The sequence below is a fragment of the Carassius auratus genome, unplaced genomic scaffold, assembly GCF_003368295.1.
Source record: "Carassius auratus strain Wakin unplaced genomic scaffold, ASM336829v1 scaf_tig00011275, whole genome shotgun sequence".
Taxonomy (NCBI): Eukaryota; Metazoa; Chordata; class Actinopteri; order Cypriniformes; family Cyprinidae; genus Carassius; species Carassius auratus.
The window spans coordinates 155,223-177,165 of record NW_020524186.1 but is presented as its reverse complement, the minus strand read 5'-3'; the positions used below and the strand labels follow the sequence as shown (position 1 = coordinate 177,165).

The 21,943-nt window shown below is 38.3% G+C and overlaps 1 protein-coding gene across 3 annotated transcripts in view; it reads right to left on the bottom strand.

Annotated features, from left to right (window-relative positions):
* LOC113073041 (protein FAM19A5-like) overlaps nucleotides 1-21,943 on the bottom strand; it is a 169,216-nt gene that overhangs the window by 74,952 nt on the left and 72,321 nt on the right. For all 3 annotated transcript variants that reach the window (XM_026245912.1, XM_026245915.1, XM_026245913.1), the window contains exon 2: nucleotides 11,529-11,678. In XM_026245912.1, coding sequence (XP_026101697.1) covers nucleotides 11,529-11,678 — 150 coding nt within the window. The remainder of the gene's footprint in view (nucleotides 1-11,528; nucleotides 11,679-21,943) is intronic.

Genomic DNA, 21,943 nt, shown 5'->3' with positions numbered 1-21,943 from the left:
TCGAGAACGATTGGGGAACGCCTCCATCGTGACATTTCTGAATCATGTGTGTTATCAGTCCAATGGATGGGCGAGACGTCATAGGCGGGTGACGTCAGACACCAAGAAGCATAAAAGCAGGAGAGGCGCAGAATGATTGGGGACAAGAATGCCCATGCCGCCAGACTTACAAATCTCTGCCAGTGTGGGAAACTGCACAGCTAGGACGAGAGAACAGAGTGGCCTGGAGCGGCTCGTAAATCTAGACCGTAAAATCTTACAAAGGTCAAAGGCGTTGACCACCCCGCAGCCTCGCAGATGTCATGCATAGAGACACCTGCTAGGAAGGCCTTGGAGGCCGCCACACTTCTAGTGGAGTGAGCCTTGACCCCCAGGGGAGAGGGGAGGTCAGAGGACTCATATGCTCGATCCAAACAGGTGACATGCGTGTCTGCATTGTGGTCGAATCCCACACCACACCCAGATAAGTGGTTCTCTGTACTGGAGAAAGCAACAGCATTCAGTCTTAACCCCAGCTCTCTCATGTGGGCAAGAACGACATCTCGATGCTAAAGTCAACCAACTGTCGATATAGTTCAGTATGCGGATGCCCTGGAGTCGTAGTGGAGCCAGGGCTGCATCCACACACTTCGTGAAAGTGCGGGGTGAGAGTGCAAGGCCAAAGGGAAGTACTCGATATTAGTACGCTTCGCCCACGAAAGCAAACCTCAGAAACTTCCTGTGTAGGGGAAGGATGGAGATATGGTAATATGCATCTTTTAGATCTATCGTGACAAACCAGTCTGATCTGAGACACAACCTGTTTCAGTGTGAGCATCCTGAACTTCAGTCGCTTGACTGAGCGGTTCACTAGACGCAGATCTAAAATGGGATGCAACCCCTCCATCCTTCTTTGGAACAATGAAGTACCGGCTGTAGAACCCTGACTCTCTGTGGTGAGAAGGGACCACCTCGATGGCCTTCCTCAGGAGAGCGTGCACTTCCTGTTCCATAACCAGAGCCTGCTCGGGACCCACCAGCGTGGGTGAAACCCCGTTGAATCGAGGCGGAGGAAAACCAAACTGAATTGTGTAGCCTCTTTCTACAGTGTGCAGGACCCATTGAGACACATTTGGGAGTAGTTTCCATGCTGCTAAATAATCTACTAAGGGAGTCAGTCTCTCGAACAGCTAGCTCGGTGCCTTGTAATGGCGGACCGGCAGGAGACAACTGAACAAACCGTTCTAGAGACCTCCGCGGAGGTGGCGAGCCACTCAGCACCGCTACGTTTCCGGGCGGTAACTGGGCATGGTGCTCGCGGGAGACCGCTGCGCCCTTTAACACTGGCAGGGTTGGCAGAACGATCTCCTGAGGGCACTGAGGCGAGACGGACACTGTGTAATGCGGTGTCCCCGCTGCACCACAGAGGGGACTGCCCTCATAAGCCCCGGGCCAGTGGCGTCAGGGCTTTTTGGCCGAAGACCTCTAAGCCTTAAGTACGGTCCGCAGATCCGTCTTAGACTTAGAAGCCTCCGACCCAGATCGTCGTCTGGACCCACGGCTCCGGTTAGCTGGAGCTCTGTTTTTGTGCCTCCCTGTATGAGGAGCTGGTACTCGGTGGAGGCTGCCCCCGCCCGGCAGCCTCCGGATTTAGAGAGCGATGTGGGGGGAACCACTGGAACAGTGTCGCCGAACAGGCCCAAGGACACAAGCGGGGCGTACATGTAGCACGCCCAATAGCATGAGCGGTCTCTTTGGTAGGGTGGAGAGACAAATCAGCGGTCTTCCTGAGCTCCGTGATATCCTCAGATCTCACGTGCTCTTGCTCATCTAAATCTTTCAGCAGATCAGCTTGGTACACCTGTAACACTGCCATGGTGTGCAGACACGCACCAGCCTGACCCGCTGCTGAGTACCCCTTGCCCACCAGCGCTGATGTTGTACACAGTGGCTTGGAGGGCAGTGCTGGAGCCTTTAATGACGATGCCGTGCCGGGAGACAGATAGCTCGTGAGCGTCTGTTCAACCCGGGGCAACCCTTATAACCATGCTCATTCATCCCTGCTATGTTGCCGTAGTGATCAGAAACGGGGATGAAAACTCGGGCCGAGAAGGGTTTTTTTTTCCCACGATTTACACACCTCAGTGTGCAAATCGGTAAAAAAAAGGCAGGCTTCGGCGCGGAGGTGGCGGCTTAGTTCGCAGAAAACGCTCATCAAGTTTGCTTTTGTGCAGTTCAGCCTTTTTCTCGGCTGGCCATTCGATGTTTAACTTGGCCACAGCACGAGTAACCACCTCCAAAAGCTCCTCATACTGGGGCGATTGAGGGGGCGAATTCTCAGTGACGTTCACCACATCAACCTCCTCAGAGGAAGATAGATGAAACGCCAAGCCCGCTCCCCGGGGAGAAGTAGCACAGGAGCGCGCTTGCGATCCCTGAGAGCGGGCGCTGGATCTGGCAGGTGAGGAAGAATATAGGGACTTGCCCGTCTCCATTCCCTCTGCCAAATCCAACTGCGAACCCCACGAGCGAGATCGACGCTCCGCCTCGGCGGAAGCGGGATCAACGCTGCGGGGAATGCTAGCGAAGGCTCCCTCGGTGAAGAGAGCCCTCCGGGAACGGAAAACATGCAGGGAGAGACGACTCTGCATGCTCCCCTCCCAGGCAAACACTGCACAAACTGTTTGTATCCCGGCCTGAGTTGTAGCGAGGACAGGGAGGAACACATAGTCTGAAACGCTGCTTGCCTTCGCCCATTTGGTGTAAGTTCTTGGAGGATGCTTTTGGCATACTTTTGGGGGATAACAAACAACACTACATAAGACTGACAAACGTAAAAGTTCTTTGAACAGTACACACACACAGAGAGCGCTTGCTGAAGACAGAAGGCTGGTGCCGGCTGCACCTCCCCTGCTTTTATGCTTCCTGGTCTCTGATGTCAAATACATTTGTACAGTATATGATTTTTAGTATTTGTAACTGTTCTATTTGTTAATGAAGGAGCTAACGTGAACTAAAATGAAACAACTGTCACAGCTCCACCAGGCTCTCCCCCTCAGTCATATTGTCCACACTTCCTGCACATTCACCAGAGTACTGAATAGTAACACCTATGACCAATAACCTGCCAATAAATGATTATATTTAACATGGATTCTTAGGCAGCATTTACACTTTGCAATAACATGCAATCACTGTGTGTCAGAACACAGTCAGTCAATCACAGTCAGTCAGTCAGAACATGGCGTGTTTACACTTGGTGACATCAACTGACTTTTCTATCTGGATAACTGAATGGATCTGTCTTTTTCATGAAATATTTAAATAAGTCTGCGAGAATGGCCTGGTGCAAAGTCAACCTGAAGTGGTGAGTTTTCTTTTGAAAAGCATTTTCAATGTGTCCTAAACTACCTCTAGACCAGCACATGCTGATCGGATAACATTCCGATCAGAAGTGCGTTTACACATGTCTTTTTCAATGTGTATGTGTACAACATCTGGATACAGGTCGAATGTTAATGCCAAGTGTAAATGCAGCCTTAGTGTTTACATGACACCAATCTTAACTAAAATCTTGTACTTTATGCATTTTGGACATTCATTTACATGTAAATGGCGTTTTGTATGCCTGAAAATGCAAACCTTTCAAAATGGGTTTCAAATAGGGCTACAATACGATTAATCACAAATAATTGCATTCAAACTTTACTTCCATACTATATATGTGTGTGTGTGTGTGTGTGTGTGTGTGTGTGTGTGTGTGTGTGTAAACACATCTTTCCTTAATATATACATGCAGGTGTGTGTATTTACATATACATAAGAAATATACATAGTACACATGCATATATGTAAAGCAAATATCTTATTTTGAATACAATTTATCGTGTAGCAGCCCTAGTTTCAAATAATGATACTGTTATTGTATCCATGTAAACAAGGAAAAAGAGAATTTGTGAAAATATTGACATCACGAATGTGTATTATATGAGTATAGTGTATAGGTATGTGCACATACACATCACCTGCTACTGGCCTTGCATGCATAATACAGTGTTTCTAGTAGTTTTCACAGATCTGTGTGAACAGGGATCATTTTGACAACATTGTCATTAGTATGTGAAACTTTTGAACATGCAAATTAATTTACATTTGCTTACCATCTGGACATTTCTGCATATAATGTTACAGACTCTGTCCTTTGTACCTGTCAGACTTACCACTTATCCTCCATTTTAGTCAACAAGTCTTCCAGTCATTCAGTCATCCTCATCTATGTGTGGGAGTAACTTCATCGTCTTAACATCACATGCACTGATGATATCTTGATTTACATTATGCCTCTCTCATAATGAAAAAGCAGCAAAAACACCACCACAAAACACCACAAAAGGTTCCACCTGTCATCCACTCAATTCCTTGTTTATATCATATCTGAAAGGTAAAATGACAATGAAATCTAGACTGGACTATTGTAATGCACTGCCAGGTGGTTGACCTGCATCTTCAATAAACAAGCTACAGGTAGTCCAAAATAAAGCAGCTAGAGTCAATACCAGCTCAAGAAAATATGATCATATTGCCCCAATTTTACAGTCTCTACACTGGCTACCTATTAAGTTCCATATGTGTTACAAAATACTATTACTTACCTATAAGGCCCTTAATGGTTTAGCTAGTTTTAGTTCCCTAAGGTCACAAAATGCTGGGCTTTTGGTAGTACCTAGGATAGCAAAGTCCACTAAAGGAGATTTTTCGCATTTGGTTCCCAAACTCTGGAATAGCCTTCCTGATAATGTTTGGGGTTCAGACACACTCTCTCTGTTTAAATCTAGGTTAAAAACACATTTATTTGGCCAAACATTTAGATAATGCATCTTGTAATTTTAGACTGCAGTAATATCTGTTCAAATGTGCATTATTTTTCTTTAGCCTGGGTTAAACTAATTTATTTTACTTAGTTGAAACAGCAGCTGTTGTATCCAAGATTTACACAAGCTGCGGTCTGGATCCAGAACACCTGAGAAGAGATGATGCCAACCCTTCAGAAGTACTCAGATGATGCAAACACTGAAACAAGATACAGAACTAACAATTTTTTTTTTCCCCTATAAGTCTGATTCCATCGTATACTTATTGCTCTTAATAGTGTCCATGGTCTGTATGATTACGTCTTTAATTAATTTTTACATTTCTGTCATATGCACATAAACTGACATTCACCACTGATAAGCTACTACTAAATATTGTAGAATCTTTATTTTATGTAAAGTTGCTTTGCAATGATTTCTATCGTAAAAAGTGCTATACAAATGAACTTGAATTCAACAAGATGGATCAGGGAAAGTTTCAAGCAGTTCTGGCCACAATTCATCACAAGAGCTCCAGAAGTTTTTGAGATTTGCAAACTTCAATACACTTTTGTAGAATTTTCCTTAATGGTTGAGGTTGATGCATCCACCAATGGGGTTGGAGCTGTACTATTTCAACAACAAGGGTATCCCCTATGTGGGCTATGCGGGTATCCGATGTGCCTTCTTCTCCAGGAAAATGGTCCTGGCAAAGCAAAGCACAACTAATACATTGGCAACCAGGAGCTACTGTACATCAAGCTGGACAACTGATTCAACAGGGGTTGATTTATCTTCCATCAGTACTTCATACACTCCTCACAGACTCTTCCCTGGGCTTGTGTGACCCTGGCCAACAGCAAACCATCTTGCTTTTTCAAAGTCATTACTGGTGGCCCAATATGTCCCAGAATGTCCAGCACTTCATAAAGGATGGTATAGCACTAACTGTGACTTGTCAAAGACTGTACATCTTCTCCCATTTGGCAAGCTTCCAGTCTTACTTCAACTTCCACTCTCAGTGCCACACCATCTCTGCTTATACCTAGGAGTGGATTTCATCACCAAACTGGAGACCCTTGGAATGCCATCATTTCTTCTGCAATGACAGTGTTCTGGAAAATGTTGTCTCAGACCACAATCCCTAGTCCATCTCCGGAGTCTGGAGGCATTTCTTCTCACAACCTCTACTTACCATCCAGGAAAGATGGTCTACCTCTGTACCAGGGTCATTCATCTTTAACTTACTGCAAGAGTCCCCACTACATCAGTCCAGAGACAAATCAACCCAATCATTTATCATTTACACCTCCTAGCACATAACTGTATTGCACCCACATTTGATTTGTCACTCCTCAATCCTTACCAACTTTCTTTGTCTCCTTTGGGGTCAGTCCTTTAGTCATCCAGTATTATAGGTCTCCAGTCATCCTAGTCCAGTGGTTTTCAAACTGTGGGCCACGACATTGAAAAAAGGTGGGTCGCACAAAGGCACTTAGCCGCAGCTAAATATGTTACGATGAGTGAAACAAAGCCAGTCCAATTAATGACCAAACTACTCTTAAGTGACAATTCTTTTAAGGAATCATTAAACACACACACACACACACACACACACATATGAGTCAAACATCTGAATCAACATAGCATTCATTGAATGACTCACTGAATAAATCGTCTGAATAATTTAGCATATGTAAAAAAAAATTAAAGTTTTTTAAACTAAAGTCATCACAGACCTGTGAGAAGTCACCAGAGACAACAACATCTAAAAAGGAGCCACGCAGAAAATATGACCAGTCCTACCTTGATCTTGTTTTTATTGCCTGCGGAAGTCCAGAAGGTGAGGAGTCCCTCAATGTCTTTTATGATTAGAAAGGTTGGCCAGTGCTAGCATGAAACCCTCAAAACTTAAACGGCACCTCACAACAAAACATTCTGCATACGTCAAAAAGGGGCGATCTTATTTTCTTCTAAAAAAAGAAGAGTATCTTTGTCAGCAAAAAAAAATCTGAAAAAACAATGTGAGCCTCATTTTTAGCTGCATAGAGAATCGCAAAATCCAAAAGGCCACACACCATAGGACAGGAGCTTCTGCTGCCAGCCTGCATAGACATTGTTGAGGAAATGCTGGGTAAAGAAGCTGCAGGAAAGATCGCTAAAGTTCCACTTTCTGATAACACAGTACAACGGCGTATTGAGGAAATTTCCTCTGATTTAAGCGAACAGACAAGTGACAAAATTCGGAGTAGTGTTGCAATTGCTCTACAACTGGACGAAAGCACAGATGTTGCAAAATGTGCACAGTTACTGGCATATGCCAGGTACGTTGACTCCACTGACATCATTGAGGAGTTCTTATTTTGTTAAGAACTGAAAGAACGAACGACAGGGGCAGATATTTTTTTACTGCTTAAATGGATTCATAACGTCGGAGGGCTTCCAGTGGGAAAACTGTGTGGGCCTCTGAATGGATGGTGCGGCTGCAATGACAGGCAAGAAAAGTGGTCTTGTTGCTCGACTAAGGGAGATGGCCCCATTAGCTACTTTTACCCACTGTATTTTACATTGAGAAGTCCTTGCCAGTAAGAAACTGCACCCGGAGTTTAACGATGTGTTGCAGACTGCCATCAAAATAGTAAATGCTATCAAGACCGGGACACTTTTTACATTGCTATGCACTGAAATGGGCTCAGGACATCAGTACCTCCTGCTTCACGCCAAGGTCGGGTGGCTATAATGGGGTAAGGTGTTAACTGTTCGCAGTTTTTAGCAAATGTTAATTCTCCTCTTGCTGTACATATGTCAGATGAAGAATGGTGCGCGAATTTTGACTACCAGCCGGACATATTCACTCATATAAACGTACTGAATGAAAGCATGCAAGGTCCATCATCATCCATCCTGACCTATATGGAGCTTTCACCAGCAAACTGAAATTATGGAGATCCCGAGTGTAAAAAGGAGTGTAGGACATGTTTCCATCACTTTGCGGAGTGCGCACCAATGACAGTGACTGCAACCAAGACACTATACATTCTCACCTCGACGCACTCATTCAGAAATTCCACAAGTATTTTACTGATATTAGAGGTAAGATAAATATTTTTTGGTTGTTTTATTATTATTATTATTATTATTGTTATATACATGTTAAACACTTTTTATCAGTCTTATCAGTTGACTTTTTTCTATCAAATCAATCATCTGTATATATGACAGAATGGGACTGGATACGGGATCCTTTTTGTAGCTAGGCAAGAGAGCACCGTGTCCTAACAGAAAGAGCAGAGGAGGAGCTGATAGATGTGGCTTCAGACAGGAGCCTTCAACTGCTTTTCAGAGAGTAAAAGAGTCTCGGACAGTTTTGGGTGTTTTTAGAAAAGGAATACCCCACATTAGGAGCTGCTGCACTCAACGTTTTGGTACCCATTTCTACCACTTACCTATGTGAGAGTGGATTTTCTGCTCTGGCTGCAATGAAAACAAAATACAGATCACGGCTACAACCATGTCAAGACATGCGTGTCTGTCTGTCTAAAATAATTCCTAGATTCTATGTATTGTGTTCAAAGAAGCAGGCACACCCTTCACACTAATACATTTCACTTGCTTACTCTTAAGTAGTTATTAAAAACAATATTTAATTTCTTGAGATTTGTACATATTGTTGTTAATCAGTAGTACTCAGATATTCCTCTCATAACCTTAACATAACCATTAGGCTGCTGTTTTGACATCTGAACTTTCTCTATTTCTTTCAAGCCTTTTGGTATTGCAATCAATTATATATTTTATTCATATGAAAATAAATTAAATTAATAGGAAAATAAAAACTGTTCTTTACTTATTACTAAATGAAGATGTGTTTTTCCCCATACTTCCATTTAAACATTTTATGGTAGGTCTTGAGATTGATTATACTTGTCTAGGTGGGTCCTAGAATGAAAAGGTTTGGGAACCCCTGTCCTAGTCTCTTTGCTCCCATTGCCTTATCAAGTTCACTTGAGTATCACCGCTGTATTCTCTGTGTCACCATCTCACCATTGTTCAGTACTCACCGTTCTGTTTTCACCTCACATGTTGTGTTTCAATAAAGCCCCTGATGAGTCTGCATCAGTATCATGCTGTTCGTGAAAACAATACTTTTGTATAAATTAATTTAGATTTATGTTTGTTTCATGTTTTTTTATTTTTTTTTTACAATTTGTATAAATTAACATTACTTATTGTATTATGAAAAAACAGATCCTATTATCAAATCATGTTATCAAATGTAAGACTATATCATGTCAGCAAATGCATTACCTAAAATAAATAAATAAATAAATTTAAGACATTAAGGGCCAGATTTACTAATCGGTTACTAATCGGCAAATCGGTTGTGTTTTGTGCATTGCACTGTTTGTTTCATAAATCAGCAAGCTTTGTGTTACTTGCAGCATGCAACATTTTCTACATCAATCCCAGAATGCATTTCTGTTCACCTTTATCTGATGTCTCTAAATAATTCTGTTATCTGCTGTCTGAATGCATGTAGTGAAAGCGACTATATGGGAATCAAGTATAATGTAGCATTAGCTTTCATTGGTGTTATTGGGATTTCAGAAACAAATGACTTTACTACAAATTACATTGCTACAAACCATGTCAACAACTATCCTTGCCAGAATCACACCTCTCTTGCCAGAGCTTTTATCTGCACAAATTATCCAACAAATATTCAGCATATTTGAATGAGAAATAAATGTTGAAATATCATTTTTTTTTCTTTACTCTCTATATTAATACAAGTCAATATTTCTAGACTGACACATTGTTCCATAAGAAGATGAACCAGAAGGCATGAAATTACTGTTAACGGTGTCCATATTAACATGTCAACCATGTCCTCTAAGTGGATAACCAAAGAATTGATTTCAAAAGTTTGACATTTACGTTATTTTTTTTTTTTTTTTTGGGGGACTGCTCACAATACAGCACAAAACATAGAACACAATAAAGTAGCTTTGTAAGCAACATATTCACATGTTTTTAAATAGGATATCCCAAAACAATCAAGTAAATGAGACACATAATATGAGATACATGTAATGATATACATAATTGTTCCATTGATTTTCACCCTTATAGTGCTCCCATCATTATATATATATATATATATATATATATATATATATATATATATATATATATATATATATATATATATATATATATATATATATATATATATATATATATATATATATATATATTGTTTTTATTCTTCTGAGGACCAATTGTTTTTCTTTTAAGCTGAAATTTAGTATATTAGTATATTTAGTAGACATCACCCAGTGTAAATAGGATTGGGCTTATCCATGCCACTCACATTCTATATGAATAAACCTTAGAAAATGTTCTTCAATTTCCAACCTGTTCTGTGGATTATCCTGTGGATGAACTGACCTCCACAGACTGAAGGACACAGCATGCCTCATCAGATATGACAATTGTGCTAAGACCTTGAGAACAGCCGATTAAACTGATTGAAAATTAATTTTTCTTTTCTACCTCTCACTTTTCTCTCTCCTTTTTTTATCCCCTCTGGTTGACTGTGTCCCGCTTTTGTGCTTTTCAGGAACAACACTGAAGATGTAATGTACTATACTCTGTACGAATATTTCAAAACAATATAGATATATTGAAAAGCACTACAGCATTAAAACTGACATGACTTGACTTAGATCTTCTAGGTGGTTACCAACTTGCCCAAATTAACAAAATAAATTCACACAATAAATAATATACATTTTATGTTTTAAAACTATTATGTTTTAAGTCTCAAAAAGCATATTTCTGGTTACTTTGTAAAGTGATTGCATGTCACCTTAACAAGCCACATGTATAGTATTCCTATGAGGACATCCTTAGACCCTCAGACCCCAGGAAAAAATGTCAGGTGTCAGGTCTCATAAAGGGAGAATAACCTCCATTATAAAGACTTCAGAAGAAATCACATCAGACGCATCCTCAGAAACAGATACAGTCATTATTTATTCAAAACATATTAATATTCCAATTCTTCTGAGGCAAACTATTGATTTTTGAGAGGAACAGATGCAATCCTGTGGACCGTCTCTGTGCCCATATTCAAAAAATTCCACCAGAAGAAATCTCATAGTTGTGAAATATCGTTGGCTCATCACATGCTTTTTGAATGAGATGTGAGCACGTTAATGGAGCGGGGTAATTTTCAGCGATTACAGCTTTATGTTTTTAACTTTTTTTTGCATAAAGATACCATATGACTTCAGAAGACTTGGGGTGCAACATGGCTTGTTTGTAATCCGTGTTTGCAATAAATACCTGTGACTGTACTTTTATTTGCCTACTGCTTGTTTCATGTTGTTTAGAAGTGGGTAGGTTTAGGGTAGGGGTGGGGTTAGGTGCTCCAATGAAAGTATAACTTAAAATAAAATGATTTCTATTTTTTACAAATGCATGCAAACCATTTAATTAAGATAAACAACTGAAAACCATGGCCTGCACATCGAATAGTGACACTAAAAGGATACCCCTGTTCACCAATGGGTGCTGGTTAAGAATCAATATGTGACGAGTTTGTAGTGTGTACGTGTTGGGTTAGGGTGACAAAGTAAAAAAAAGAAAAAGAAAATTACTTTTGATTGACAGTTTCCCCAAATTTGCTCTTACCATCAACGCAGGCTGGCCTGGCTCTCGTTGTCCCAGCAATCTGTCCTTTCTTACATGCGCAGCGGGCCGTCTGTCTGGCAATTGTCCTGCGTGGCTGACTGCTGTCTCTGTCTAGAGTGACAATCTCACAGGTGCCTGCTGCCAGTTGACCTGCAGGACATAACCAAAGACAGAAGAGGAGTTCAGAGGGCATCATTGGGAATATTGGCCACATCAGTGATCTATACCTATGTCTCTCTCTCTATCTCTCTCTCTCTCTCTATATATATATATATATATATACGTGAAAAGCATTTCAAGCTTTCAGTGGATATATTTCTTGTGTATGTGAAGCACCCCAATTGTAAGTTATTTCATTATCAGGAAAAAATTTAAGTGATCTCGAGGGTGAGGGCATTGCATGGGCATTGATCATTTTCCACACAAACACTTGAATATAAATAGTAATAGAGCACATTTCTTTTAGGTTACAGTATGAGATTCGTGCTAAAAATAAATCTTCACAAGTCTACAACTGAGACAGATGTTGTTATAACATGCAAATTGAAGGAAATGTGATGTTTTAAAGTGATCTAATGGCCAATGTCCAATTCATTGATCACTAGTTGTTCTTGATCAAGATTAAACAGATGCACAACTCTCATAAACTTGTTTTAATAAATATTTTTTGCATTAAATAATAATGATACAAAGAAGGTTAAGTTAAATATTATTGTACAAATAATTATAAAATGCTATAGACTTCAAATAAGATTGCAGTTTTACATTTTGCATATGCATTACAAAGTTAATAATTTTTTACATGCAATTATACAAAATAAAACCAAACAAAAATTTTAATAAAGCTAAAATATGTAGACAAATAAGAATTAATGTTGCCCATTGTGCATCGCGCCACATTTAAATGCAGTTGCAATTGTTTTACTTTTTTTATATTGTTGTTATAAATGCGTCTCCCTTCTCAATTAAAAGTTCTCAATTAATGAAGCTCTTTTTACATTGTGTGCACTTTGTTGATTATAATGAGAGAAGTTGAATTTAAACGTGAGGAAGTTTTATTAATCTGTCCATTCTTTTCAGTTTCAATGATTTAGCTAAATCATGACCAGTTTTTATTAATTTGTTTCTTGTTTTAGTTAGGCATAAATAATGGGAGCAAAATTATACAGTGACTCATGTTTTACTAAAATAAAAAATATTAATGAAAAACACAACAATTTGAAAAACTAATGGAATGCATAGTTGATATAAAAAACTGGATGATGAGTAATTTATTACTGCTAAATTCTTAAAAAAACAGAGGTGTTAATTATAGGACCCAAAAACTCTGCATGTGATAACCTAGAAGCCAGTCTAAGACTTGATGGCTGCTCTGTCAATTCTTCGTCATCAGTTAGGAACCAGCTTAGTAAAAAAACTCCAGTCAGTCCAAAATGCAGCAGCTAGATTTCTTACTAGATCTGGAAGAATGACCATATTAGCCCGGTCCTGTCAACACTGCACTGGCTCCCTATAGAACATTGTATAGATTTTAACATCTTGCTTAATATTTATAAAGCCCTGAATGGTTTAGCACCTCAGTATTTGAATGAGCTCTTGTTACATTATAATCCTCCACATCCGCTGCGTTCTCAAAAGTCAGGCAATTTAATAATAACTAGAATCCACAAATGACTTAAGCTGTTAACTTTTTTAATTCATTTACTCAAACAGTACACTGACTGATATGCTGTGAAGAGAGAACTGAAGATGAACACAGAGCCGAGTCAGATAACGAACAAAAAATTGACTTGTTCGCGAGGCAAGATCTGGTTGCATTGGTTTTCGGATCACCAGTAGTGATGGGAAGTTCGGTTCTGTTCCACGAACCGGTTCTTCCGGACAGTTCGATTCAATAAACCGGTTGAAGAAAATGGTTCACTGGTTCTTTTGCGCTTGACATAATGACATCATTGGGGATGAATGCCCTTGATTCAAGCCTTCGGTTTACGTGTGCTCATAACATTAGCACAGAATCAGTTCAGAATCAATCACCAAAAGATCCACCACAGTATCATCAGCTCCTCGGCTCTCGAATCGGACGTGTCCATCAGAAACAGTTCTTTACTCGAGAATGAGTCAATCTTTCGTCCGTTATCTGGCTCGGCTCGGTGTTCATCTTCAGTTCTCTCTTCACAGCAGTTCAGTCAGTGTACTGTTTGGGTAAATGAATTCCTCCGGGATATTGGTTTGTTTTAACTCAGAGAGAGTGTCAGCCACATTAAAAAAGTTAACAGCTTAAGTCATTTGTGGATTAATGCTTATTGGAGACACAAACCATTTCAAGCGATTCGATTAGATTTGGTGAACTGGTTCAAGAAGATCCGGTTACATCAAATGATTCATTCGCGAAACGAATATCACTACACTTGAACGCGCTCACAACAGACCCGGAAGAGAAGACAATGCTGAATAAAGTCGTAGTTTTTGCTATTTCTGGACCAAAATGCATTTTCGATGCTTCAACAAATTCTAAAGGACTCTCTGATGTCACGTGGACTACTTTGAAGATGTTTTTATTACCTTTCTAGACATGAAACAGTATACTGTACACTTTCAATGGAGGGACAGAAAGCTCTCGGACTAAATCTAAAATATCTTAAATGGTCTAAAATGTCTTAAGGGTTTGGACAGACATGAGGGTGAGTCATTAATGACATAATTTTTGGGTGAACTAACCCTTTTACTCTCAATTTGCATTATTCACACACTATTTTCCTAATTAATGTTGTTCAGTTGCTTTGACGCAATCTTTTTTGTTTAAAGTGCTATAAAACAAAAGCGCTTTATTTTATAAATAAAGGTGACTTGACTTAATTTCTTAATTAACTCTGCATTTAAATTAAAGATCAAAATTTACATATCAATTTGTGTCTTATATTGTGATTTCTCATGGCAGTATATTTTAGTCCATACATCTGGGAGACATGTTCTCAAATGTAATGCATATGCAGTGTTGGGAAGGTTACTTTGGAAATATAATAGGTTACAGATTACAAGTTAACCTTACAGTAGTGCCCAAATCTTCCAGACTTTCACAAGTTCTTCATCAAGTTCTTCACAAGTTCATGAATTAAGATGATAAAATTTGAGCACATCCATCACAAAATCAGACTTTAGTACTGCCTTTTACTTTGAGATTGATCTGAAGTTCAATAAAGATTAGCATAACTACAGGAAACACTGCATCTAACAATGGTTCGGGAAAAATTGTTAATACAAAAATTATAATAAATAAAAGCATATACATCAACTCAAACACTGTTATCTAATAAGCATGGGTCATATCCTGTGTACTAAACTCCTGAAACATGGGTGTCTTTTTGAAACATTGGTGTCTCTATGTATATGATTTGATGATAGTTTCCTCAAAATAAAATAAAATAAAATGCTCATGAAGTGACTCAGGGCAGTTCTAGATATTATGGTTATGTGTTCATGTACTCATATATTGAGGTGGCAGAGGCTGAAAACACGCAAGTTTCTGTAGTCCTATCTGTAGTAAATGAAACTGTATGTATGTGCAATTAATTTCCATGAGGAGTAGACTGGGAAAAACAATCAGGCCAGGAAATCTCACACTCATACAAATTCAGAAACATTGATAACCCTATTTTTCATAGGGACCTGACATAAAAAAGGTTTAAATCCTTAGATTGGGGACATGCAAACATACCTGTCAACACTCCCATTTTTCCCGGGAGTCTCCCGTATTTCACACCCATCTCCCACCACCCTCCCGTTTTGTTATTTCTCCCGGGAAACTCCCGTTATTTGTATGGCCCTACCTCGTTATATGCATAATCACATCAATACATTATTCCAAGGTTGTCCAGATGCCAGATCTTGTATGAAACGCATTCTACACACACAATACATCATAACATTTTGAACCCAAGCGTGACCTCAACCTGGCAACCTAAAGCTCTGTTGCACAGTTGAAATAGGTAGGTAGACAGGGGAATCTAAAGCAAGCCTCACTAAAAATGGATGCGTTCAAATTGATGCACGGCTATAGACTGCGATCGGCAGCAGCCACTTGCGGTCGGGGGCAGAGTTGAAACGCAGCCATCAAACCGGACACTTTCTGCTCCCGTTAGTGACATTCACGCGGTGTTTGCATACTTTATTACAGATTAGGTAAATTAAATGTAATATTTGTAAAATACACAGAGTTTTAGAAACGTTTTCATGAGAAACAGAAACATTTTTTACATACTGCTCAATACAGTGCCATATTTTCAAGAATAAAGTTCAACATAATCATACTATTTAAACACTAATACAGTGGGGTATACACACTTTTAGCGGTGTTGTATGATAAACATGACACAACCGTGCGACTACATAAAAAAAAAGAAAAAAAAGAAATTTACCATTCTAAAAACACAGATTTGTTGCCATTATTGGAACTGAAAATGTTAATCTAATCCGAAACACACGTGAGTAAAAGAAATGCCGTCCATAGACAGTAAAAGAAATGGACACAGCGATCCCATTGGATTCCACGTTATCCTATTTTTTACAAAAACTGCTTCCACGGGACCATAACGTAAAATACAAGGTAATGGAGCCTTTTATACATTTTCCTGTTTCTTTAGAAATAATTAATGGATAAATGGAGTCTTTAAACGCCTCAGATGTAAAGTTATTCGCTATCAAAGTGATGCCAAAATTAATGGGAGTCAATGGAATGCTAACAGCAGGTGGGGGTCCGCTAGCCAATGGCGGCACCCAGGGCTGCTTCAATAAAATATGAAACCCTGCCCCCCTGCTGCAGTTGCTCTGGAGAAACTGCAGCGGCTGAGTCAGCCAGCTGCTCTTGAAACACTCTTGCGGTACTTTGATTCCACACGTGACAGTCATGTGGCGTCGGCATCACCCCAAACCCAACCCCCATCTGTTGAGTCCCATCCCCGCAAACCTCAACCCTAACTTTGGTATCCAAATGTTGACAGGTATGCATGCAAAATAATTAAAAGTTCCCTCCTGAACTGCACCTTCACTTCCATTTTGGTTTTCAATCTTTATTTTGCCCTGACATCTATCTCTCTCATGACTTTAATACTCAAGATTTAACAAAACTATCATTTCTAAATGGCCTACATGTCAAAATGAGTACCTCACCACAATATCCTTATATAAAAATCCTAATACTGACCATGAGACCTGTTTTCCCTTATAAAAACCATGCTTTCATTACAGTAACCATGTTTTGTAACCAAGTACCATAACCTTGTTTTTTTTTTTTTTTTTTTTGGCAAATGGATTACCATTTGTAACAAATTCCATGGTTAAACTATGGTTAGTGTAGCAAAAACCATGGTTAATATGTGTTTACCATGTCTCTGGATTCATAGTAAAATCATCGTTAATTTTTGTAAGGGTTGTGTTGTTGTCTGCCCTAGGTCTCCTTAAACCTATTATAAAATATGTTTATTTTTCTGCTTAATTACTACTGTAACATTACAATAGATAATAATGATGTTCTTTATACAGAATATTGAGTGATGGTGAGCAATGGGCTGCTGCTGCTTAATTAAGTAACAAAGACAAAACTACAATAGACAACTACTACTACTACTAATAATAATAATAATACAACTGACCTGCATTTAAAACCCTTTACAGTAGTTTTGTTTCTCTGCTCCACTTAGAGCTTCCACAGTCCACTATTCTCTCCCTCTCATTGATTACTCTGATCCTAACCGTTTGGCGGAGGTGTGTAGAGCGCTCGAGCCAAAGCATTGTCAGTCATGACTAACCGATTCATGATTTATTAGAGATTTAATAGCGAATTCAGAAACAATCGCTTTAGTGCATTCAGCGGGCAACTATACAATATGACTAAAATAGTGGGCCAAGTCGGCTGCCAGGCTACCGTGAAAAGTCCCGGTTCTCGATGGCCAGTATGTGCCTGATTCCCACAGAGACACAGAACGTGCAGGATTCATATATTGTCTTGTTGCGGCTTAATATTCACAGACACTAGTACATATTGCATTTTGATTCAAGTGTACTGACCTACTTTTGATTTATTAGTCCAAAATGTGGCATATTCCTAGGCTAAATTCCGTTTTTATAACTGGATTATACGAGCCAGTCTGTGTTTTCCGTGTCGCAGAAATTATAGGTCGTATGTGTCAGAGTAGTCAGTGCAATTTGGGAAATAAATTAATTACATTTTTACAAGGCTGTATGTAAATATTCAAATGTAATCCCCTTTGTAATCGTTAACATTTTCATAAGTAACTTTTATTTAATTACATATTTTTTTCTTAGTAACTGTGACTGATTTTGTAATTAAATTGCATTACGCCATTACATGTAACTAGTTACTCCCCAACAATGCACATATGTCACAAACACATGCATGCAAAAATTTGATGGTGATTTCAGTTCCTCCATATTTAATCATGTTGTATTAACTATGTTAACTGTGATCTTGTTTGTCATTCTCTGATTATCTACTGAAGCTACCTCGGCACCTGTGCCATTTCCAAACTTCTATGTCTCACGCCTGGCACTGAGGCAAAGTTGGAATGTGTGCTTCAAAAATCTTCTGTTCGTGGTAGTTGTAAAGAAAAAGAGACAGAAACTGTGATTGTGAAGTGATTGTGAGAAGGATGGCTAAAAGGGGTGTCTTAGGTGAAAAGTGGCTACATCCACCCCTGGCCACTCTCTAACTTTATATTATAATTAGATGTAAAAGTAAATGTAAAAGCTGCCTTATGTGCAATTTACATGTTTGCATGCATTTATTTGAGTGTTGATTATTATATTAATCCAATTTATTTTAATAGTCTGCCCCAAAAACATACTGAAACGTAACTTCAAAATCAATGAACATACCAAACTGTCATTTTTGTATAACATTACACCCGACTATATACAGTCTACAGAGTTAAATGACTAAGCTTATTGCATAATTTAAGCAATTTCAAGCAAACCTGCAAACATAAAAAAGTGTAAACACTGCATCAATAATTTAGAAATCAACATCATAGCTTCACATCTTAAGTTAAGGCTGTTCGTTACCTCTGTGCGGGCATTAGATAAACCTGTCTATATGTGAATCTGGTATACAGGGAATCTGCTTCCGGCCTGAGGATTCAGATTGGCAGTGAGTCAGAACAGTGATTTAAACTGACCCAAAGTCAGTGTGCGGAGGTAGAGCAGTGTTAATTAACTAACGCACAGGTCACATTCAGGCTAATGGAGAATCTTAAGATACACAGCCGTACTGCAACACCAAGTGTGTATGTGTGTGTGTGTGTGTGGGCAAAGGTTAAACAACATCAAGTTTAACGAGATGTTTGTGTTTTCATGAAATTTAAACAACCTTTAGCCTGAAGATTACAGTGTGCGCTAGTTTAATTATGTAAAATGTAATACATTTGTCAGTGTGTTTGCTGTCTAGATGAGACTGCAGGTGATGAGAAAAACTACTTCCTGATATTTCATAATTCAACTGCTGTTCTGTTCGTAAACCCTCATTATATTCTGATATGTGGATACCACAGCTTCCTAACAAAAACCCTTTCCCCCCTTTCAGTGGGGTTTAATTTGTCAGTACACATGGTACAGTAATTGAAATAAATAGAGCCCATTGTAAGTCTGACATGTGAACGTTAATATGAAATGTAATTTTTTCCCCCTATTAATTACACACCTTCGGTGTGCAAGTGAGCTGAGTAAAAAAACAGATTTGTGTTTGTGTACGTTTTCATTTACCTCAAACCATTAAAAAAGCATAGCACTGTAAATGAGTAAATGTGACCCATGTTAGAAAGACCAGGCAAATGTTCTTCATCTCGTTCTAGATTTCATCAACTTTCTTTTCATTTATAATCCACCCCTCCTCCATGCTTCTGGATGATGTTGGATAATGATATGTCATATGTGCGTATCAGCGGGAAATCCATCTTTCTCTTTAACACTCATTTCTGCAGAGATTGCATTTGTCTGCCTAATCTGAAAATCCACAAAAAGAAACTAGAAAAAAGGGAAAAAAAGGAAGGAAAAAAAAAACTCCCTTTTACATTGCTATAAGCATAGTAAGACAGTAAGAGATGAGATGAAGCACATTACAATCTTCCTTTTGTCAGCAATTCCTTTATCGGCATTCATGCATTCATGTGTCCCAGTGTAGGCTACATTTTGTTATCCTGTGCTGCACTAGTATTCAAATATAATGCTAATATATATATATATATATATATATATATATATATATATATATATATATATATATATATATATATATATATATATATATGTATAAAACAGTACTATGCATACATTTCCTTTAACTGACTTTTAAGGATATGTTTCCTTGAACACTGCGGCCTTTAATGTTATACTCATGTATACATATGCAACCATATTCCCATCTCCTCAGTTTACCTTAATTTGTTTGATATTTTTCCATCCAGTGCATATGTCATATAATACTGCTGATGTAATTTTATGTAACTAATGATGCATTTTGCTGTCTTCACCGAAATGCACACAGAGTTAAGACAAATAGTTCTGTTTGAATTCATATCAGAGATTCTTTCTTTCTTTCTTTCTTTCTTTCTTTCTTTCTTTCTTTCTTTCTTTCTTTCTTTCTTTCTTTCTTTCTTTCTTTCTGTTATCAACCAACATCTAATACTGACACTCTATATATATATATATATATATATATACACACCAAACAACATAGATCATTACATAATAATTGACTTTTTGGACCTTAATGATTATGATCTGTTTATCAATATAAATATGAATGCAGACTTTTACTTTGATGACTTTACTAAAAGCAGGTGATATGTAACAAGAATGAATCATACATGCTATTAATTTATTTGTTATAAATAATTTGTTATATAAAAGTAACAACATTAACAACATGTTTAGTATAATGACTCATACTGTATGTTCAGTAATGTGAGGGGTTCTATTCTCTGCTTCCTCTCTTCCTCCCTCCTAGTTATCTCCTTTTCCCACCAATCTGTCTTCCTTGAACCATGTTTCCAAACAAAACTATTTAGAATCTGTTTTGATGACATATTATTTACTGTAAATATTGATACATAAAGTTTTAAAGGTTTTGTGTATGATTGACAAAAGATTTTATTGGAATTCTTGAAGAAGTGGTCATTGAATGCATTTCACTGACTAGCTAATGGGTTTTGTCAATATGACTTCTTTTTTCAACTATGCATTACAAACAATACATAACTAACTAACTAACTAACTACTGTAACTAAATAAATAAATAAATATTGTTTCTTAAACATGACATGTCTCGCATTTTTCTAAGTTCCTTCTCTTTCCCCAAGTTTATTAGATCACTTTCTAATTAAGGTCATTAGAAAAATGTTCAACAGCAGCATACAAAACTGTAATTGATTTGATGCTTTAGCAAAGCCTGAAGGCTCTTGTAGATTAGTATCTGCACTTGTGTCAGTGTCAATGCATTTACGTAGTTCCTTTAGTCTTTGTGGTACTGAAACATCTAAAATGCTTGTGTTAATGACAGATATTGGCTGAATCTGAGCTCTATTTATATCTTGAGTGCTTTAGTGTTTAAAAAAATAAATGTTGAATTGCTGAAAGTCACTTATACAGATGCTTCTATAATTTCTCAGATGTTTAGAGAAAAATAAATAAATAAAAAATCCATTTACTAGAAAAAGGGAGCGGAAAGAAATGTAAGAAAGGCAAGGATGTGACGTTTTAAAATATCATGGCTGGTAAGTATTTATTTAAATTCTTACTAACCGGACCTAGGCATGGGTCAGATAAGCTCACACAAATGTCTGTTTTGCCCAGCCAATCCAAACCCCTTTTTGTTAAATGTTTCTTTGTCTTAGAGTTTAGGTTTCTTCATTCCCACCTTTTTGTATTTCATATCTGTAACTGCCAACACTTTCAACAGGTAAATTATTTCTTTTTTTAAAATGCCTCTACATTACATTGGACTGATTTCACACATGCTTTCAAGCAGAGGCATTCCCATAGCATTTCAATAGATTTTCAGCAATGAAGCAACTCCCATTTGCCTTTCACTGATGGGGATTTTGCTGTAGGAACCGTTGCATCTGCTATGGTTTTTCTATAGACAAACGAAAAATAAAAGCACTCTCTGTATTAACGATCAATGATTGTTTATTGTTAATATTTTTTCTAAGACATGTGAAATCTGAGAGAAGGGGATTACTATCACTTGTTTGACCACCCCGCCCCCCATGAAAACAAAAAACAAAACAAAAAAAATCAGTTAACACGTCCACATTCATTTTGCTATCAATTGTAATTATCGAGTGAGATTTTTGTTTGCACAAGGAGTCTGACAACAGCCCGTGCTCCATACAGATATCTGATCT